The following is a 20,175-nucleotide window of genomic DNA, read 5'->3' on the forward strand; positions in this document are numbered from 1 at the left end:
AGCTGGACAGCTGAGCCGAATAAAACCAGTAACTTCATAAAAAACGTTGCACATTTCATATTCTAAAAGTTTTTTAGTTTTTGCTTTTACCCCTAGCCAACCTAAAGTAAAATAGTGATAGTTTTTGTTAAAAAATTAATACAGGGGGAAATTAAAGTAAACGTGCGTTCTCACCTGATTCCCAAAAGATTTTGATAAAAAAAGAGATAAAATAATGACAGCAGGATCAGATATCTAGTTTGAATGTTTAATCGTGTCAAAACAAACTTTTATATCCATTTATCTTTGTTACACAAAGCTATTTAGGTTAAACTTGGATTTAATCCTTAATAACAGTTACTGCAATGAAATAGAACAGTAGTAACTTGGTAAAAGCATTACGATTTTGTTCCTGAGAGAGTAGTTAAAAACTTTTGGTAGAAAGACAGTTAATTTTTCAAATGAAGAATTTCTCCCTTAGATTGACTTCAGTAGTTCCATAATTGGGGTGGGGGGGGGGGATATTGTTGTGCACTTTTTAAGCTTTAACATTGGGACAATGGCATAGACAGTCTTTGAGGAGGGGAACTACTATCACTAGAAATTGTGCGATCAGTGTCGCACCTATCATACTTTATGAACAGTCCTCGTATGTTCCTAATGAGGTAGGTAGACTGCATACAAATGAAAATATTAATGGACTATGAATGCACTTTCATAAAACATTGACTACAAACTTCACTCACTCACTTACTAAATTAGATACTCAATTATCACATAACTCAAGATAAAATAATTGTAAATATTAGATTTAACAACTTATAATGTTTAACTTCAGTACATACAGCAAGTATAACAATAAACACTTCTACTATATATAATAAATAATTATAATAGATAAATAAGTAACATACATTTAATGACGTTATTACTAACTGTAATAAATAGATGGACCTGTTGCTATTAAAAAAATCCTTGGTAAAAAAGTGTTAAGTCAATCTTAGCCACAGTAAATGAAAAAAATTTTAATCTGAACAAGAAAACATATATAAAATAAAAAAATACGAATTATTATCTTATATTAAAAACACAAGATTAATTTATTACCGGTACCTCATCATAAAACCTTTGACTATTAATACAACAACTTCTGTATCCAATAGTCAATGATATAACCATAGATAAAACCTTTAAAACATACTCCTTGGTATAGATTTTCCATCCTTATGGAGCAGCAGACAATAATAACTTGTCCAATAGTTATTGTATAACCAAACAGTGAGGCACAGATCATGAGAAACTATAACCCTAAAATAATAGAATTTTTTTTACAGAATTTATTTCTGGTTCAATGATGACATTATTCACAGAAGCATTAACAAAATAAACAAGAAAATAACAATAATAACATCATGGGTTTGCCCCATGGTGGAAGGAAAAAACATAGGTGTGCTATTCCCGTCATATTCTGACGTCACGTGGATTGCAAACAAAAGATCACCTGATTGTAACTGTCAAATTAGTATGTATTTGTTTTGATTTGGTTGTTATTGTTTTTTTATAAAAACACACATTATAAAAACAATAACAACCAAATCAAAACCAATATGACGGGAATAGCACACCTATGTTTTTTCCTTCCACCATGGGTTTGCCCAGACCTGAGACACCCTGTAACATAATTAATTTAGATAAAAATATTATATCTTCTTTAGGTTTCATTCATCCAATATATCTTGAGGAAGCCTTCGACGTAGCCTCCTGTTCTCAGTTGCTTCGCTAAGATGAAAAGCTAGTGCACCAGGAACATTGTTTAAAGACTTCAGAAATTTGGAGGTGGTTTTTTTTATAAAGGCCGAGATAGACTCCACTCAATTGTAAACAAAACAAGACATCTACAGTACACCGGACAGAACTAACAATAAAATTGGCTATAGCTGTTCCATAAGGATGGGAAATCTACTAAGGAGTATGTTTTAGCTATGATATAACTGAGATAGAAATTGAATAAACTTAATGATAATACAATTAATTAAAAATATTAGAATAACATTTGGACTCTTTTGAATGTAAACTTAACACACCTGAACTAGTTCTTAATCTGGTTCTTATGCATTGAGGAAGCTCACCTACACAAAAAAACTTCAGAACCACAAACATGTTATTTGATTAATAGACATACTGGTACAGATGTAGGTTGTCAGAAACAATAGTCACATAGTTTATCACATTTCAGCCGAGGGAATATTATCCTGTTCCATTAGTACAATTGAGGTGATGACTAAACTCCAGAATTACAAAACTTCCTTGAAGATGAAGTCGAGTCTTCAGAAGTATAAGTTTATATCGTCCAGTATACATCCGAGGAATTGTCAGGACGGCCTTTCCATACAATAGGGATTGAAATTTTGAACCACAAAACTTACTTCAAGATAAATTGACTCTTCAGAAGTAAAATTATACATATTTTATGTATGATAGAATATCTAATTAGCCTTTCCCATACAACAGAGATGTTAACTCCACAACACAACTAACAAACTTCTGTTGAAACTTTAGTCTAATCTGTCAGTACCCCTGAGGAAATGTGAGTGTAGCCTTCTCTGCCTGCTCATGAGGCGAGCCTAACTGTCTCTTGTGGGTTTTGTCAGATAAGGATAGTTTGGCGATGAGCGCCATTGGTGATCCTACTCTCAGCAACACCGCCACCAAGACGACCACAGCCACCAAGATAATGGCAGCAGTGAGAGCTTCTCTGACAAGCTGACGTCGACTCAACAGCACCAAGTGGACTTCCACTTGTGGGTCGTCCTGCCACGACACCCACGTGTGGTTCCACAGGGCAGGGTCAGCCCGAGGATCGCTGGGCTTGTTGTTGGGTGGAACAACTGTTTGACGATATCTGCAAAGAAAATGTTAAATTATTCTTTATCAAATAAAAAGTTCATTGTAATTTTTAACATTTTTTGTATGTTATTCTTTTAATTTATTACCTTTTAAAATGGTGTGATTATTTGTTTGTATTCCTATATTCTGTTTTGTTTATTTCAGCTTAACTTAACCAATCAATAGTTTTATTAATATACTTATAAAGTCAAACGGGGTGAAGCCCGTAGGTAACAACTAGTATCAATAATTATCATTATAGTGCATCAAGAAATAACCACACAATAACTAGGTTCACAGCAGTTGTCTGCTTGCAATATTGAGCGGAGCAAGCATATTAATCAAAACTGTTTAAGTCAATGCTATGTCTGTCATACGTAAATGGGATGTCTACTTACTGTATCCAAAGTCAATGGTCCTTTTGGTTCACATAAATGAGATGTCTATTTGCAGTATCTAAAGTCAATGGTGCATTTAACTCAAGTAAACGAGATGCCTAGTCTACTTGCAGTAAAGTCAATGGTACAATTGGTTCACGTAAATGAGATGTCTACTTGCAGTATCTAAAGTCAATGGTCTTTCGGTTCTTATAAATTAAATGTCTACTTGAAGTATCTAATGTCAATGGCACATTTGGTTCAAGTAAATGGAATGTCCTAAAATGTCTACTTGTAATATCAAAAGCCAATGGTTCATAATCCTTATTAGTTATACATTTTGTAGCATAATGCTCAACGGCATCAATCCGATTGTTCTTCCGTTTTGTTCTCTATTTTGTTATGTGCTAGTTTAGATGAATCATTGATAAACATGCACATGTTACAACTTTTGTTTACCTTTTTATTGTTATCTTGCACATACTGTCATGACAACCAATCAACCCATTAGGCTAATGTTAAATTTCTCAAAGTTTAAATTCACATTAGTCCAGTCAATGAATGATTCAAAAGTAGGTGTAGAGTGCGTGAGCAGGTAACTAAGCGATTCCTTCAGAAACTTGTTCAGGGGGCTTAGGGTGTTAACATACCAAAAGTCCTGACTCCTAGGTGGTGAGTCAGGGGGTGGAGGGGGGAAAAAGGGGGGGGAGAGGTATGCATTTTGGGTTTTTTGATTATATCTCGAAAACTATCAACTTTTTGTATACTATAGTAAATTATAAAATTGAAGAAGATTAAATTTTCTACGAGAAAAGTATATAATGTGTTTATTTTGGTTCAACAGATTACAAGTTATAACTTATTTAATTGATATCTTATTAAAATACTCCTTCCATAAGAAATACATGTAAATTAGTATGCGAAATGGGGCGAATCCTATCCGCCCAAAGGAAATATAAATGATATTCTGGAAATCTTGACAAAATTTCCAGTAATTTGACACTTTAATCATGAAATTTTGTCAAAAATTAAAGCGAGGGTGAGCGTTTAAAAATGGGATGATTTAAGGTTTTTTTATATTTCCAATAAAAAAACACCAAAACTCGACATTTTGTTACCTCTCCCTCGCCTTAATTTTGGATCGATTTTAATGATTAAAGTGTCAAATTACTGGAAATTTTGTCAAGATTTCCAGAATATCATTTATATTTCCTTTGGGCGGATAGGATTCGCCCCATTTCGCATACTAATTTACATGTATTTCTTATGGAAGGAGATTTTAATAAGATATCAATTAAATAAGTTATAACTCGTAATCTGTTGAACCAAAATAAACACATTATATACTTTTCTTGTAGAAAATTTAATCTTCTTCAATTTTATAATTTACTATAGTATACAAAAAGTTGATAGTTTTCGAGATATAATCAAAAAACCCAAAATGCGTACCTTTCCCCCCCCTTTTTCCCCCCTCCACCCCCTGGCTCACCACCTAGGAGTCAGGACTTTTGGTATGTTAACACCCTAAGCCCCCTGAACAAGTTTCTGAAGGAATCGCTTAGTTACCTGCTCACGCACTCTACACCTCATTCCTTGACTGGACTACATAGGGAAAAGCCCTGTGGTAAGATTTATACTATTTCAGATTGATACCTTCTCACGGTTGGTTACTATGACTGTGCTAAGTTTTGTGCAGATCACTTCAGCCGTTCAGGCAGAGTACCGTATTTGTAAAAAAAAGCAGGAGTGTAGCATAAGAGCTTAGCTCACTTCGCTTCGCTCCGCTCAATTAGGTATATGGAAAGCTCCTTTGGAAAGGAATTACAACCTTAAAGGGCAATTTATGAAATAATGGATTGTTTTGCGCAAGGGTTCTCATTATGACGAACATTTTAAGTACATGGTTTATGGGGGTGTGACATAGTTTTCTTAAAAGTTCATGGGTCGGTACTTTGGGATTTATATGGATTACTTTGTATTTACTACTTGTGAATTGGTAAAATAAATTACATAGGTATCAAGAAGAGTCCATTATCACCAGGTGCAAATAGTAATTTCTTAATTAATTAGGTATCAATTATTTCTATCGCTCAATATTACTAGGGAACCCAATGGGTTGCATAGTAAGAAGCATAATGTTGAGGAAAACCTGCTGCTTAAATTCAAGTTAATTGCAGTGAGATTATTTGAGTTGTCTGAAAACTTGATGGAAATTGAGTTTAAATATCTCTAATTGCATTTGAAGGTTCACGTACATTTCTATTCTCAGTGTTGACTGATTACTTTGCTAAACATTCTACTTAATTAAAATGAATATGTCTGTAATATTTTGCAACAAAGTTTTTACAGTATGAATTACTGAAAACAATTAGTTGTTCCCTAACCGATTAGAGCCTTATAATCTGTGTGAAGAAAATTAAAGTTGGGTAACTTTATTTCTTTGGGCTGTACCGTAGCTCCTTTCTTCGATTTGAGGCATCCCTCTTGACAAACGCTCTGCCTGTGGGGCAGAGCCCTCAGGAAATTTGTTCATACCAATACTTTTTGGTAAATTTACAGACCCACTCAAGCTTCATTATGCTGTACATGTGCCTATATTTTTACTTGATCAAAAGTCTTAAATTATGACCACAAACTATATGTAGACAAAAGATCTAGTCATTTCAAACAATTACACTTTTTTGCAAAAATTTAACTTTTTGGCAACTACTAATCCGCATACTCTGTTAAGAAGAAAAATATGATCAACAAAAATAGTTTTCAGTTTTCACTGTTTTCAGATAATTCATTAAACATACATAGCCATCAGTATCTCCATATCCGCCAACACTTCGGGCCTAGCCTCCGCGAGGTTTAGCCTCTCACACGGGTCCTCCTTGATGTTGAAGAGGCAAGGAGCCTCGCGAGGCCGGCACTCCACCACAGTAGCTGAGCAGGTCAGCTGAGCCTGCTGCCGTAGTGTCAGCACTGTGTCAGAGTGTAGCAGCATCCAGGCTGAGGCAGGGGTACCAACATATAGTTCAGTTCAAATGACATTTATACCGAATGTTTATAGCTTTGGATAGGATTTATAGTTTTACACAATATGGTGTTAAGTTAAATGGAAATACCAAGTTTAAAACCATAAGGATTTATTAAAACCTCCTTCAGGGAGTTATGTTTGACATAAAATTTGGTCAAAGATGAGGTAAAGTAAATTATTTTTATTTTTGGATAAGTTTTTAATGCAGTAAATGAAAGGAGAAAAGTCAATAGCTCTTTGATGGTTAAAAAGTAAACCCCACCGAGCAATGCTTAGTCCTCTGGTGCTTAAATAATCTGTGAAAACTACCATAACAAGGCCACTCACCTGGGCTGGTAGAGTTCACTTGATGTTTCTCTCTAATCTGTTGCCAAGTGGTGAAGCCTGAAAGAGCTACGGAGGCTCGTGATGTCAACACAGCCTCCACATCATACTTCTGACCTTCAACTCCACGACCAGTCTCTCCGTACCATCCGTCTGCTACACCCTTGTGTACATTACCTACACAACAGCGTAGGGTTTACAAATGAATGCCGGTATCTTAATAACACTTGGCACTTGATATAGCAACTCTGGCACAAGTAAACATAGCACTAAACCATCAAAACATCAAAATACCCAAGCTGCCGCAAACCTGCAGACCAAGTGAATTTTTATTTGCCTGATTTGATTTTAATAAGAAAGTATTAAGTATTTTTATTCAAATATAGCCTATTTCTTTTAACGCATTAGCATTGTTAGTAATAACTATACTCATCTCTCGGTTACAGAGGAGTGTGAGGGAACGGTTACATAGGAGTGTGACGATCGGTAGGGAATGGTTACAGAGGAGTGTGACGGTCGGTAGGGAACGGTTACAGAGGAGTGTGACGGTCGGTAGGGAAAGGTTGCAGAGGAGTGTGACGGTCGGTAGGGAATGGTTACAGAGGAGTGTGACGGTCGGTAGGGAACGGTTACAGAGGAGTGTGACAGTCGGTAGGGAACGGTTACAGAGGAGTGTGACGGTCGGTAGGGAACGGTTACAGAGGATTGTGACAGTCGGTAGAAAACGGTTACAGAGGAGTGTGACGGTTGGTAGGGAACGGTTACAGAGGAGTGTGACAGTCGGTAGGGAACGTTTTAAGTTATCAGATTTATTTCCAAAAAACATTACGTTTAATGAGTACTTAGATTTGCTACTACAGTTAGGTAATAGTGAAATGTTGACAGCTTAGCATGGAATGAATAAATTTGCCAAATGTTATTAAACTATATCCAAAAAAATACAAATAAAACAGTTCACTTATTCTTTAAAAGATTGACGCGAGAATTTTAAATTTACAGTTTTCTCCGTAACTATTTGGCTTATAACAATTCTCGAATATTCTAAATTATTTTTTAAAGTTCTGCAAAATGGTTCACGAATAAATTGTTAAGTTTTATTTTTGTTGGGCCAAATGGGGAAACTAATTTGACTTCTACCTTTGACTGTTCAAGAAGAAATTTTATAGTTAGCTGACCTCCCTAAATAAGGAAATTCACTGATGTACAGTGGATTTTGCAACAATGTCAAATACACAAATCAACATTTGGTAAGAGCTTGGTTCTAAACCGTTATTTGCGTTCTTTCACATTTAGAAGCAGATTTTAGACTACAACTATATCGGTTTATTGAATTTATCTGTTCAGATTGTTATTTAGCAAATTTTCCTATAGGGAAGTAGCTGTTACCGTAGTTGGCACGGTAAGACCTGGAGCGGGGACCAATATACTTTTTCATTTAGATGTCTCTAGAGGCCATAACACAATTTAATCAAATTTTTATATACGAGACGAATAAAATATAATATAAATCCGTGAACGCCAAAACTTAAGTATTAATTTTAGTCCTATTTTGATGAAATTTGCCTTGAGTGTTTTTTTACGGCTGTTGGCTAAAGAGAAAATTAAAAAAATGGCAAGTTTGAAATTCCTATTTTATTCTTATGGAGAATGAGTAAACTGTGGTAGTTTGCTTGTTTATGGATACATTTGATCAAACTCGGCAAATTTATTTATTTTATAAAACTTTCTAAGTTAGATTTTACTAAAAACACACATTATTACCCTCCTTAATTTTAGAAACAAACCTAAGTACTTGTTAACCCTAATGTCATTTAAATAGATTTAGTTGAAAATCCAATCCGGCAAATGGAAATTGGCTTAGTCTACAGGTTTTCTGCGGTGGGGGTATTTCAATTTAGATGACATTAATTTATAATCTTCCTTTTTTTATTTCCTATCCTATCTTAGTGGCATTGTTGTGTATAACAAAACCTTTTTTAGAAAATAAGATTTTAAAACTTAAATTCTTACATAGTTGGAAAGGTAAACAAATCTTTAATATAAACAAGAATAAAATGCCCCCGCTGTAGCAAACATGCCGACTTAGCCAATTTCCATTTGCCTGGATTGATTTTTAATTATTAACTAGCTGTTACCCACGGGCTCCACCCCGTTTACTACATAAGTTTAATAAAACTATTAATAAAAGTATTAATAATCGACTGGGAAAGGTTTAAAGAATGCTTTCATGAAAATTGTCTCCTTCCTCGCCAACTAAAAGACAAAACCCAAATAGATGAGGCTATCGATTTGTTTGTCACTTCCATTCGTCTCTCAGTAGAACAAGCAACGGTTCGTCAGTTTAAACCTAACAAATCGTTTTCCTCAATTCCTCAATACATCCTGGTCCCTTATTAATTTGAAGAATAGACATAGAAGATTATGGCAACGCTACAGAACTCCTTCTTTTCGCAGAAGATATAATCAGCTCATTTGACGAGTCCGAATTTTAAGCATTTACTCATTTCGTCCGAATGATGAATTTCAAAACCCTGAATTTTCAGCTCATGTTGCCACAGTTAATTCCTGCCCACTTATCACGGTGGAACGGCCAATTAAATATACTTCTCCATCTGAAATCTCTAACTTCATCAAGTCGCTAAGAATCAAGAAAACTCCTGGACACGACGGAATACCTAACATTATTTTACATAATCTACCACGAAAAGGACTTGCTTTCCTTGCTTCTCTGTTCAATGCCTGTCTCACAAAATCATACTTCCCGCGAATGTGGAAACATTCTCTCATAATTGTCATCCACAAACCTGGAAAACCTACATCGCAAGTAAATAGTTATCGTCCGATTAGCCTCCTCCCCACATTGTCTAAACTGTTTGAAAAAATCATTAAGCAACGCCTAGACTCCTACGTAGATAGTGCTTCCCTAATACCTCCTCATCAGTTTGGTTTTCGCTCCCAACATTCCACGACACATCAACTTTTAAGAGTTTCTGAAGACATCATTAAAGGATTTGAAAGAAAATGTCATACTGTTGCAGTTTTTCTTGATGTAAGTCAGGCCTTTGACCGTGTTTGGCACGATGGTTTGTTGTATAAACTAAGAAAGTTCGGAGTCCCCTCCTACCTACAGAGAATTATTGAAAACTTCCTTGAAGATAGAACGTTTTCAGTTAATATTGATGGCTCCCTATCAACTGCCAGACCAATTCAAGCCGGAGTCCCACAGGGAGCAATTCTCTCGCCTCTATTATATAACATTTACACCTCTGATTTGCCATTGTCAAACCATGTCCAAACAGCCGTGTTTGCTGATGACACCCTCCTCTACTCTACACACCATGACATCGAAGTTGTGGCCAATAACATTCAAATTTCCTTAAACGATTTGGTGGAATGGTTCACAAAATGGAGAATAGCCATAAATCCGACGAAGAGTGAAGCGAAGATTTTTACCCTCCGAAAACCGTTAGATCCTCCAAATTTAGAAATTCTAGGTGAACAGATTGCATGGAACCCTCCTGACCAAGCAATAAAATATTTAGGTGTATACTTCGACCGAAAGTTAAATTGGAAATTTCATATAAATAAAAAATTAAATTTGGCTTATGGCAGATTATCAAAATTGTTTCCTTTAATCAACAAAAAATCATGTATGTCTATGAAGAATGGAAGCCTTTTATACAAAACACTTCTACGTCCACTATTGTTATACGCCTGCCCAGTATGGGGAACTGCTTCATCAAGCTCAATTCGCAAACTGCAAACATTTCAAAATAAAGTTTTAAGGATAGTTCTAAAATGTCCCTGGTATTTTCGAACCCGTCAAATACATTTAGAACTGGGGATAAAACCTATAGAAGACTTTATCAAGAAAGTTACATCAAAATTGTTTACAAAACTTCCATTAACCAGCAGCATTGGATTTTATAACACAGGCCAACCTTCTGAAATCCAGAGACTCCGACTAAAACCCAGATTGCCTCAAGATGTTTTATTATAACCATTTTTTTTGTTTTCATTGATTTGTGTTTCATTGGTGGACAGTGCCTTTACAGTCCGACCCGCTAAAACAGTGACAATAAGTGCCTGAGGGGCTAAGCTGACCTCTATCCATGTTAATGTAATTTATAATGTTATGTTTGTCTTTCTTATATTATACCTAACCTGTATAGCAATGAAATGCTGATCGGTTAATAAAATCTATAAAAAAAAACTAAAAAAAAAACTATTGATTGGTTAAGTTAAGCTGAAATAAACAAAGCAGAATACAGTAATGGTAATACAAACAAATAATAACAGCTGAGGTATTTTTAACATTAGGTAAATGGAAAGTTCCCTTTGGAAAGCAATTACGACCTTATAGGGCAATTTATGAAATAATGGATAATTTTGCGCAAGGTTTCTCGTCATGACGATCATTTTAAGTATATGGTTTATGGGGGTGTGACTTGTAGTTTTCTCAAAAGTTCATGGGTACTTTTGGCTTTATATATAGATCTATTAAATTAACATTTATGTTTAACGAGTACCTAGGTTAGCTGCTGCAGGGAAACTAATAGTGTGTTTTTATTAAAATATCAATAGCTTAGTATGAAATAAATGAAAACGCCACGTTTGATCAAAATGTATCCATAAACAAGCCAACTACAACATATTACCCGGTCTTAGGTCTTACCATGAGACCTACGGTAATAGCTACTTCCCTATAAATTCGCTAAAAAATATCAGCTGATATAACTATAAGAACAGTAATTCAAAACATTCTCCTCAAAATTTAAACAATGTAATCAGCGAGCTAACTAGGTAGTTTTCTTGATCGTTTCGGCCTTTCTAGAGGTTGATTTTCTTGGTAATCACGTTCGGAAATGAAGTTTGGTTAATATAATCGTCATGATCTTGGATATCAATCTCTTGAGTGACATTCAATTTTGGATTGACATTCCATTCTGGATTGATGTTCGGTTCTGGATTGATGTTTGACTCTGGAATGACATTCATTTGATTTGTGATCCATCATCTGTCATCTGTCACCAGTTCAGAATTATCTTTCAGTGTTGGAAGGCATTGGTTTTGCGTTGGAAGACCTATGGTTTTCTAATTGACTTATATCCCAAACTACTCTTGGAGATAGGTACTTGAGGGATACAGTTGACTTACTTCCACCATTGTGTTTTAACAAGGCATAATGAGGGTTAGCTCTACTTCCTCGACTAAAGGATCATTCGGTGGCCGAACAGTTCTTTTTAAGAATATCGGTCCTAGTTTCATGAGCCAAGCTGGCAGTGAGGTGCCATTGAGGTATTGCCGAGGATGTATGAAAAACCTGTAATTTGGCATACTGTTACTCCAAGTGCACAAAATAGATCTTATGAAGTGCAATCCATCACTGAGCATAATTTCCCATTGTCCCAAACAGGGACAGGGCAGTGACAGCCCTTTGGGGCTACCAGCCGCCTGTACAGGCCCTGTAGTGAGTCGTTGAATTTGGTATTATGTTTATGTGCGGGTGTTGGTGTGTGTGTGTGTGTGTGTGTGGGTGTGTTTGTATGTGTGTGTGTCTGTATGTGTGGTTTGTAGGTACTAATCCATAGTATCTCCAGGTGGTTTTTTTTTACTTTTATTTGTAACTAGCAGTTACCCGGCGCACGTTGCTGCGCTAACAAAATACATATGTCTATGTGAAAAGCATGTTTTTTCTACATTTAAACAGACGATAGTCAAGGATTGCCCTAGTGCCTTATAATGGTGATTGCAAAAGTAAGACACTAAGGAAATATTGTAGTTGATTAAATTCAGAGGGTTATTCGGATGATATCATCAGTATTCTTGGGATTAAGACTATTTCTCCCTTAAACCTACCACGGATAATTTTTGCTTTAATCAATTTAGACTTCATTCTTTTAATCGTTAGTCTGGTAATGTTGCACAGCTTCGGTGGATTTAAGTTTCGCATTTGGAGTTCCTTCTTTTAATGACAGTAATGTGGTGGGTTAATCAAAAATTGAGAGGCATTTGAATAATCGAGATAGCAGCACACAAGATTATTATTCACCTAATAATTTATGTTATATTGTGTGGGTATAGAAGGAAAGATAAATATATTAAGGCATTGTCATCCCTTTTATTGTTTATAATACTTTGATAAAGGTTTTTATTTTTTTAATATTTAACATTGGTGTTTTTAAATGTTGTTGAGTGCACAGGTGTGCTGCGATTGGGGTTTAATACATTTGGACTTATTCTAAAGTAAAATAGTTTCCTGTGCTGCACTCTGTAGAAACACTGTGGCACTATTTCAAATCATGACTAATGCGCTAATGCTAATACAGAGTTGTGATTATTCAAACCTACAAAACAGTTGGTGAAAGTAAACATCTGCTTTTATATTATATTTATTTGTAAACATTGTAGTTCAAAAAGTCTGACATTGGCCCACTTAAAACCCTCTAGGGCAGAGCCCTTTTGACGGATCTGCACCAAACTTCACTCGAACCATCCTTGAAAGATGCTTAATAATGCCTGAAAGTTTCATTACAATCTGTCGAGCGGTTTTGGAGTCCATAACGTATATACACACACACATACATACATACATAGTTCCTCTTTTATAGATATAGATGTTGATTTTCCCATAAAAATTCATAAAATAACGGACAAATTTAATGTTCTCAAAAATGGCCCCAATGTTTTTGATAAAAATTTAACATGTTGTAGTCCTTAAAATTCTTAACAAAATGACCAAACATTTCCATTATATTATAATAAACATTACGGTTCAAAATTTATTATAAATTATTTCCCATAAAAAAACCCCCATAAAATAAGAGAAAATCAAATTTTTAAAAAAACCCTGTTTTGTTTGAAATTAGTATGTGATAATCCTTATAATTCCAAAAAACATAATGCAACCCCCATTGCTATAAAAATTACAGTTCAAAAGTTATTGTAACTTATGTTATTTTGCAATAAAAAAGAAATTTAGATTTTTTGGGGAAAAAAACAATCTATACTTATTTAATAGGCAAGCAGGTTTTTTGTGACAATTACTCCTCCGAAACTACTGAACCGATTGACATGTTTTTGGTGTCATTGGAAAGAGCGTAACGTGAAGTTGTGGAGGAAACTTTCTTTTTAGGGAAATAATTAGAATGTGAGGCACTGGGACCCTTTAAAGTTTCATATTTCTCCATAAGATTAACATGGGAAACAAAAATTGTTATGAAACTCCAGCTGTTGTACGAAATTAAAAGTGAGAAGAAGAACATATTTTAATTGTAAAAAGACAACAATTTTGCTAATTAAATAGTTTGCTACAAATATTTAACGACTTCGTTGAAAGGAAATATTTACTATTTGAGTTTGGGTTGGCTAATGGATATTACAATGGAAAAAGTGAGAGAGCCTGGATAAATTGGTATTCTAAAAAAACTGCATTAACACTGTGCTGCATTTTTTAGTAATCGTTGAAAAAGCCGATTTGCAAACCATGAAAACATAGGAAAGTCATAAAACACTACTAAGGAGAAGAATTAGAAATAATGTTTTTTGTTTTTTTAATTTCCTGATTGTGGAAAACACTAAAAAACAATATCAGCTTTTGAAAAATGATAAGATATTTACAAGAAATTTTGATTATATCATATCCATCTGTTATGTACATCTTGAGTATTTCCATAATCTTTGAGTCGAATCTTTTAAAGTCATCAGAAATTATGACTGTCGTTCGTTTTACAATAATGCCTGTGATTCTTGGCAATTGCTCGAATTTGAGCAACAGGGACACTAGTTATGATTTAAATTTGTCTGTTATGGTCCTTATAATTCTAAACAAAATAGTTTATCCCTTCAATCCTATAAAAGTATTGTTCAAAAGATAGTAGGTACAACTTTTGTGATTTTTATTTTACCTATTAAATATCATAGTTACTCTCATCGCTTACCCATGATAAAGGTTGTTAACAAGCTAATAGGAGAAAGTATTTGTCAGATTGCTGATACCGTTTATTTAGTTTGTTCTTACTGTTATGATGTTTATAAACAGTACTCCCTCTTATCCTGATACCTTTTAACCGGACATCGATTTAACTGGACTACACTTGGGGGAAATGACATCTCTTTAACCGGACAATTTTTATCAGCACATCGGTTTAACCGGACTAGATCGGCAGGAGGTGGGCGGTAGTGAAACGACTGTTCTAGTGGGAAAGATTTGAGACCAGTGATCATGACTCTAATTTCAATGCTCTCCTAAATTTAAGTCAAATACAGTATGCATTTAAACGGTCAGTTAAAACAAGTTTTTTGAGACATCGGTTTAACCGGTAACCCGTTATCCAGACTAGCCTCGGTCCCGAGAAGTCCGGATAAGAGGGAGTCTACTGTATCTTGCTTCTTCCTTTGCATAGTAGTTACTAATTTATTTTTGCAAATTGTACCGATTTCATAGCATAAACAACGAATTAACGTGTAGCAGACGCAAACAATAGTCAGCTGATCAATTACCCACAATTCCAACCAAAGTGGTAGGGATATGACGAGCCGCCAGCAACGAGTGTATCAGTGTTCTGGTTCTGTTCTTCCCGTGTCCCGAACGTAGCTAGTCGGAAACCTTTCGTTCGTGCAAATTAAATTCATTTTGCGGTGTTGGTCGGATAAATTTTCATTTCCTCGAAATCGTTTAGCCTATATCCCGAAGGGATATAATTGCAACGCGGTTGGAAATTAGAATCAGTTTTGATCGTCAAACCAGTGTCAAAAAGTTTGTTTTACCGGCCAACGCAGTCCGCCATTTGGAAATTTCACGTTCGTCACACACAAGTTCAATTTGATCGTGTTTTTAATAGAATACCGGCTAGTTACAATTCCTCATCCTTATCCTTCAAATTGTGTTTGTGTTTATTGTGGACGTCCGAAATTGTAAGTAATTTGTGTTATTTATTTGTTAACTTTAGAATTCAGTGAGTCGCACATGGTTAATTTTCCTGTCATATTTTGTTATTTCCTGTCAAATGATCACATGTTTCCAGGTTCGAATTCAATTCACTGATTTTTATATCCATTTATAGTGCAATAATCTGTAGTATTTTCTAAGCTGTGATGATCCAATAGTATTAAGAATAAATAGACGAAAATGTTATTGTAGGGTAATTCAGAGTTAGGCTACTTCATAAGATTTTCATAGTGTTGGAATTTTTAAACAGAGCCATTATCGAATTTCATTGTTGAGTATAAATGGTACAATTCATTTAAAGAGTGCCACAGTCAGTATTTGATTTGGGGGAAATAAATTAATATCAAAGGAGGGAGCAGGTAGCTGGTTCGGCTAGATACGGAAGTGTTGTCGGAAGTTGTGTCAGTTTGAACATAGATGAACCGCCAAAGTACCAAATTAGCTATAAAATAATAAAGCAACATTCTAATAAATACTGCTACGATTGAACACATTACTGTTTAATCAGTTGGACTGCGAGACGACCTTCGTTTTTGATCGTTGGCCAACAAAAAGGATTTGCTTGGTACTGGTCATCTCAAACAATTAAATTAAATACCACTCTTCCGTTAATACTTTCGCGATAGGTGTTAAATCGCACCATATCTTCCCTTTTGATAAATTCATTCAACAGTTTCAATAATTTCCAACTGATTGTGTAACTCAAGGTCATTTTGATTAAATAAATCACAACCAGTAACTGTAAATTGAAGTCAATTGTAATTATTAAATTCTGTGCAATAAATTCAAATTGGTACTCACTTTCTAGTTCTCAATAACCTTGGTAATTCATTATTATCTATATAATTAATACGCTACACGAAACTTTGTCGGTTGAACTCCTCCGCCATTTCTTAACCGATTTTATCCATTGACGTCTCATTTGAAAGAGCGTGTCACGTAGATTTGCAAAATGGCCTTACATTTTTGAAAAAGTCCCTTGGGCTCTGCCCCAGTGGCTTTTAAAGTTCCCATGTTATCCTTATGAAGAACATATTTGTTTACATTATGATCAGCTGGATATTTAATTGCTTACGGAAAGTAAATAAAAGAAACGTCTTATAACACTTAAAACATATATTTACGCTTATAATGTTACTCACAAGACGGTAAATATACAAAAAAGATGGTAAGTGGTGATCGATTTCGATTGGACACTCCAATCATCATCAGACCCTATAGTCGAATGTCCCTATTATAAGCGAATTGCTGTTAATATTTAAGGTGAAATTCAAAGAAATGCGTCCTACAAAAATTAAATCATTGAAAGAACCCATTTGCAAATTATGGAAACATAAAAAGGCCACTGAGTAGAAGAAATAGAGATAATATTTTTTAAAGAATTTATGATCGTTATTAGCCTATATAATGAAGAACACCTGCAAGATGAAGATTCCTACAAACGATGAACGAGGGTATTAGCCGAAGTGCTACAATTTATAGTAGGAAACATGGACTTAACTTTTCTAGGAAATGTTGAACATCGTGAGTATCTCCATGAGTTACACACCGGTAATCTTTGAGTTGACTCTTTTAAACTCTTTGTAAATATGGCTGTTTTTCATTTTGAAATAACCTCTGTAATACTTAGCGATTGCTTGAATTCGAGCAACATGTATACTAGTTAGTATTATTCAGATATTGAAATAAAGGTAATTCAGTAAATCATAGGCCATTACAAAAGATTCACCTTTTAAGTGCAACACTAAATATCAGTGTAGTAGTGAGCAAATTAAATTCAGTGTAGTTTAAGATTGGTATTATTATTACTGAAGGTATTGCAGTCTGGAAGAACTTCAAACAGTACCAAGGACGTCCCATAAGGACTTCTGGGGAGTATTTTATTTTACAGGGCCCACTCAAATATTTATTTAACACCAAGCTTCCACTGCCAAAGCTCTGTTTGGTACTTTTACTTTCCAAGTTCTTCCAACCTAGGGGCAACCAAGATTTGTAAAGAATTCACTTTGAGAGCATTGCAAGGAGTAAATATATTTAAATACAATATTTAAATATATAAGTCAGAGTTTTTATTTTTCTTTAAAAAATAACAAACAAGGTTGTGTTTCCATGGAAACCAGATATCACCCAAAATCAGCTGTGGTAAGGTAAAACAAACAATTTGTTTTCTATGTTATCTATATAAATAAAATTAGTGTTTTGTCTGTACATTGCTCAGAATCATAAACGTTTAGGTCATTTTTACGTTTTATACATTTAAGAAACCGAAACAAGTCTCATCTAAATTTCTGTCTGTCTGTCTTCCTGTCTGTCACGGCCCAAGAGTCATTTTACGCGGCCTTCTCCTGAAAAACGAGAGTACCTATCAAGTTCCAAATCATTTTATGTATTCACTGGATTGGCGAGATTGTCTTTATGGCCATTAAAATATGGCGTCACTACTTTGTAAATAAAATGACGGACGTTTAAAAACCCAATTTTGTGCGATTTTATGTAAAGTTTTCCCAATGTTTATCACATATTCATCTATGAAATAACAAACAGCTGTTCGAATCAAGATTATTTCTTCTAGCTGTCACTGATATGTTTACATTGAATGTTGTTTACAAATACCGCAACCATTTCCGATCACGTTTTGAAAAGCAAATGATCAATTATCAATTATTTAAGATGGGGACGCCACTATGTGTGTATTTTAACCCAAATATGAGTGAAGGATGAGTGTAGGATGAGTGGCGCGATCTTGTAGTCTTGTTAGTGACTAAGGCCGACATGTTCCTTAGACACAGCTGTTAATTAATAGCCCATACAGCTAATGGCAACTAAAGGGACCTACAGTTTATTGTGGAATCCGAACCACATTTTTTCCTCGTAATTAACGAATTGGTCTAATTATTTAGGATAGTACTGCGGATAGTCGTAGTACTCACTAGTGCGGACGTTGATCCACACCAGGTAGCATCGCATCCACAGTGCATCCCTATAATTATCCTCCTAGTAGCTAGATTACAGGACGACGCCACCCGTCCCAGTCTGATCCAAACCAAACCAAAATCCAAACCAAGTAAGATTAAAATGTTATTCCTTACATAAAGGATTTAATTAATGGCAAGTGCAATAATTTGTAGGGTATCCGTAAATGAAAATAGAGATTCTTTGTGTATACAATTGTTCTTGAGTTTTGATAACCGGGAAAAAGACCTTGAATCAGTGTTGTTTAATGCTGGGAAACTTAACACAGGTAATTTAACGTTTTATTGATTGTCATACCAATCCGGAACAACAACAAACAACATAATACCCCCGCCGCAGCAAACCTGCAGACTAAGCGAATTTCAACTCGTCTGATTACATTTTTACTAAAATATTTCCATAAAAAAGACATATTATTCCCTATTTAAATAACATTAGATTTAACGAGTGCTTAGGTTTGCTGCTACAGGGAAGGTAAAAAGTGTTTTTTGACCATACGTCAATAGTATAGGATGAAATAAATAAATTTGACAAATTTTATCAATATGTACCCATAAGCAAGTAAACTACAACAATTTTCATTTTCTCCATAAGAATAACATGGGTATTTTTAATTACACTATTTTTGAATTTTCTCCGTGACCGTTAGGCATACAACAGCGCTTCAATATACTAAATTATTTCTTTTTTTAAGCTCTACAAAACGGTTAAGAAAGAAATCACAAAATGTTTTGTTTTTAGGTTCAAAAATGGGAAAACCCCATTTTTACCCCATAAAACCCCCCATAAACCCCCGTTCCCATGGTCCGATTATGCTGGATCGCGAACTCGTTTGAATAAACGTAGGTTTACACGTTTGTACCAAATTTCATCAAAATCGGATCATTTTTGCTCGAGTTATCGCGCTAACGGACACATATATATATACAGATATAAATATATATATGAATTTGAACGGATGGTGTTTTTGGCCTCTAGGGACCTCAAAATGAAAAATTAAATCGGTCTTGGGTCCAGGTCTTACCATGAGTACTACGGTAATAGCGTATTCCCTATATGGGAAATTCGCTAAAATGAAGTTATATATAATATGTAGTTTGGCCAGCATATCTGAAAATATGCAAACCAACTGCTGTTTTTATATATGAAGGTTTTAACTGAGTACTAAAAGATCCCCGTGCGTAGAACGGGTACACAGCTAGTTACTTATAAAAGTAAACAACTTGTGCTTTTTCTACGTAGGGAATCAGTTAAACTTTATAATAGTAGTATAATTTGGTGTCTGGATTAATCTTGGGATTTGTAAATCAAGTTTTATTACAAAAATAATTGTTTAAATTATATTAATAATTTTATTTTTTTTAATTTTACACATTGATTATCTACTTACAGTATACCACTTTTTTGTAGATAATTTTACTATGAACAAAATCGTGAAACAATTATTAATTTATTACCTAAGGTTTTATTTCTATAACAATTAGAGTAAGAGACTACAAATTCGGTAATATTAATTGCCGACAGAGGGTGCTGCAGGCAGCGCATTTATTCCTTCCCAAATGGGTTAAGTAATCCTACCTTACCATAACAATAAAGTTTACAGACAATAGAGTAACCGTTGAAGGTTAGTTAATCTATTGTCTGTGTTTTAACTCAAAGAAAAA

At 34.7% G+C, this 20,175-nt stretch overlaps 1 protein-coding gene across 1 annotated transcript in view; it reads right to left on the reverse strand.

Moving 5' to 3' along the window:
* Window positions 1-231: 231 nt before the first annotated feature.
* LOC128988653 (arylsulfatase B-like) overlaps window positions 232-20,175 on the reverse strand; it is a 55,670-nt gene continuing 35,726 nt past the window's right edge. The window contains exons 8-10 of the mRNA XM_054410140.1: window positions 6,592-6,765; window positions 6,041-6,236; window positions 232-2,881 (exon numbers count right to left, since the gene is read on the reverse strand). Of these exons, the coding sequence (XP_054266115.1) occupies window positions 2,548-2,881; window positions 6,041-6,236; window positions 6,592-6,765 (704 nt within the window). The 3' untranslated portion in view covers window positions 232-2,547. The remainder of the gene's footprint in view (window positions 2,882-6,040; window positions 6,237-6,591; window positions 6,766-20,175) is intronic.

The sequence above is a fragment of the Macrosteles quadrilineatus genome, unplaced genomic scaffold, assembly GCF_028750875.1.
Source record: "Macrosteles quadrilineatus isolate MER2022 unplaced genomic scaffold, UCM_ALF_1.0 Scaffold_3__2_contigs__length_128488019, whole genome shotgun sequence".
Lineage (NCBI taxonomy): Eukaryota > Metazoa > Arthropoda > Insecta > Hemiptera > Cicadellidae > Macrosteles > Macrosteles quadrilineatus.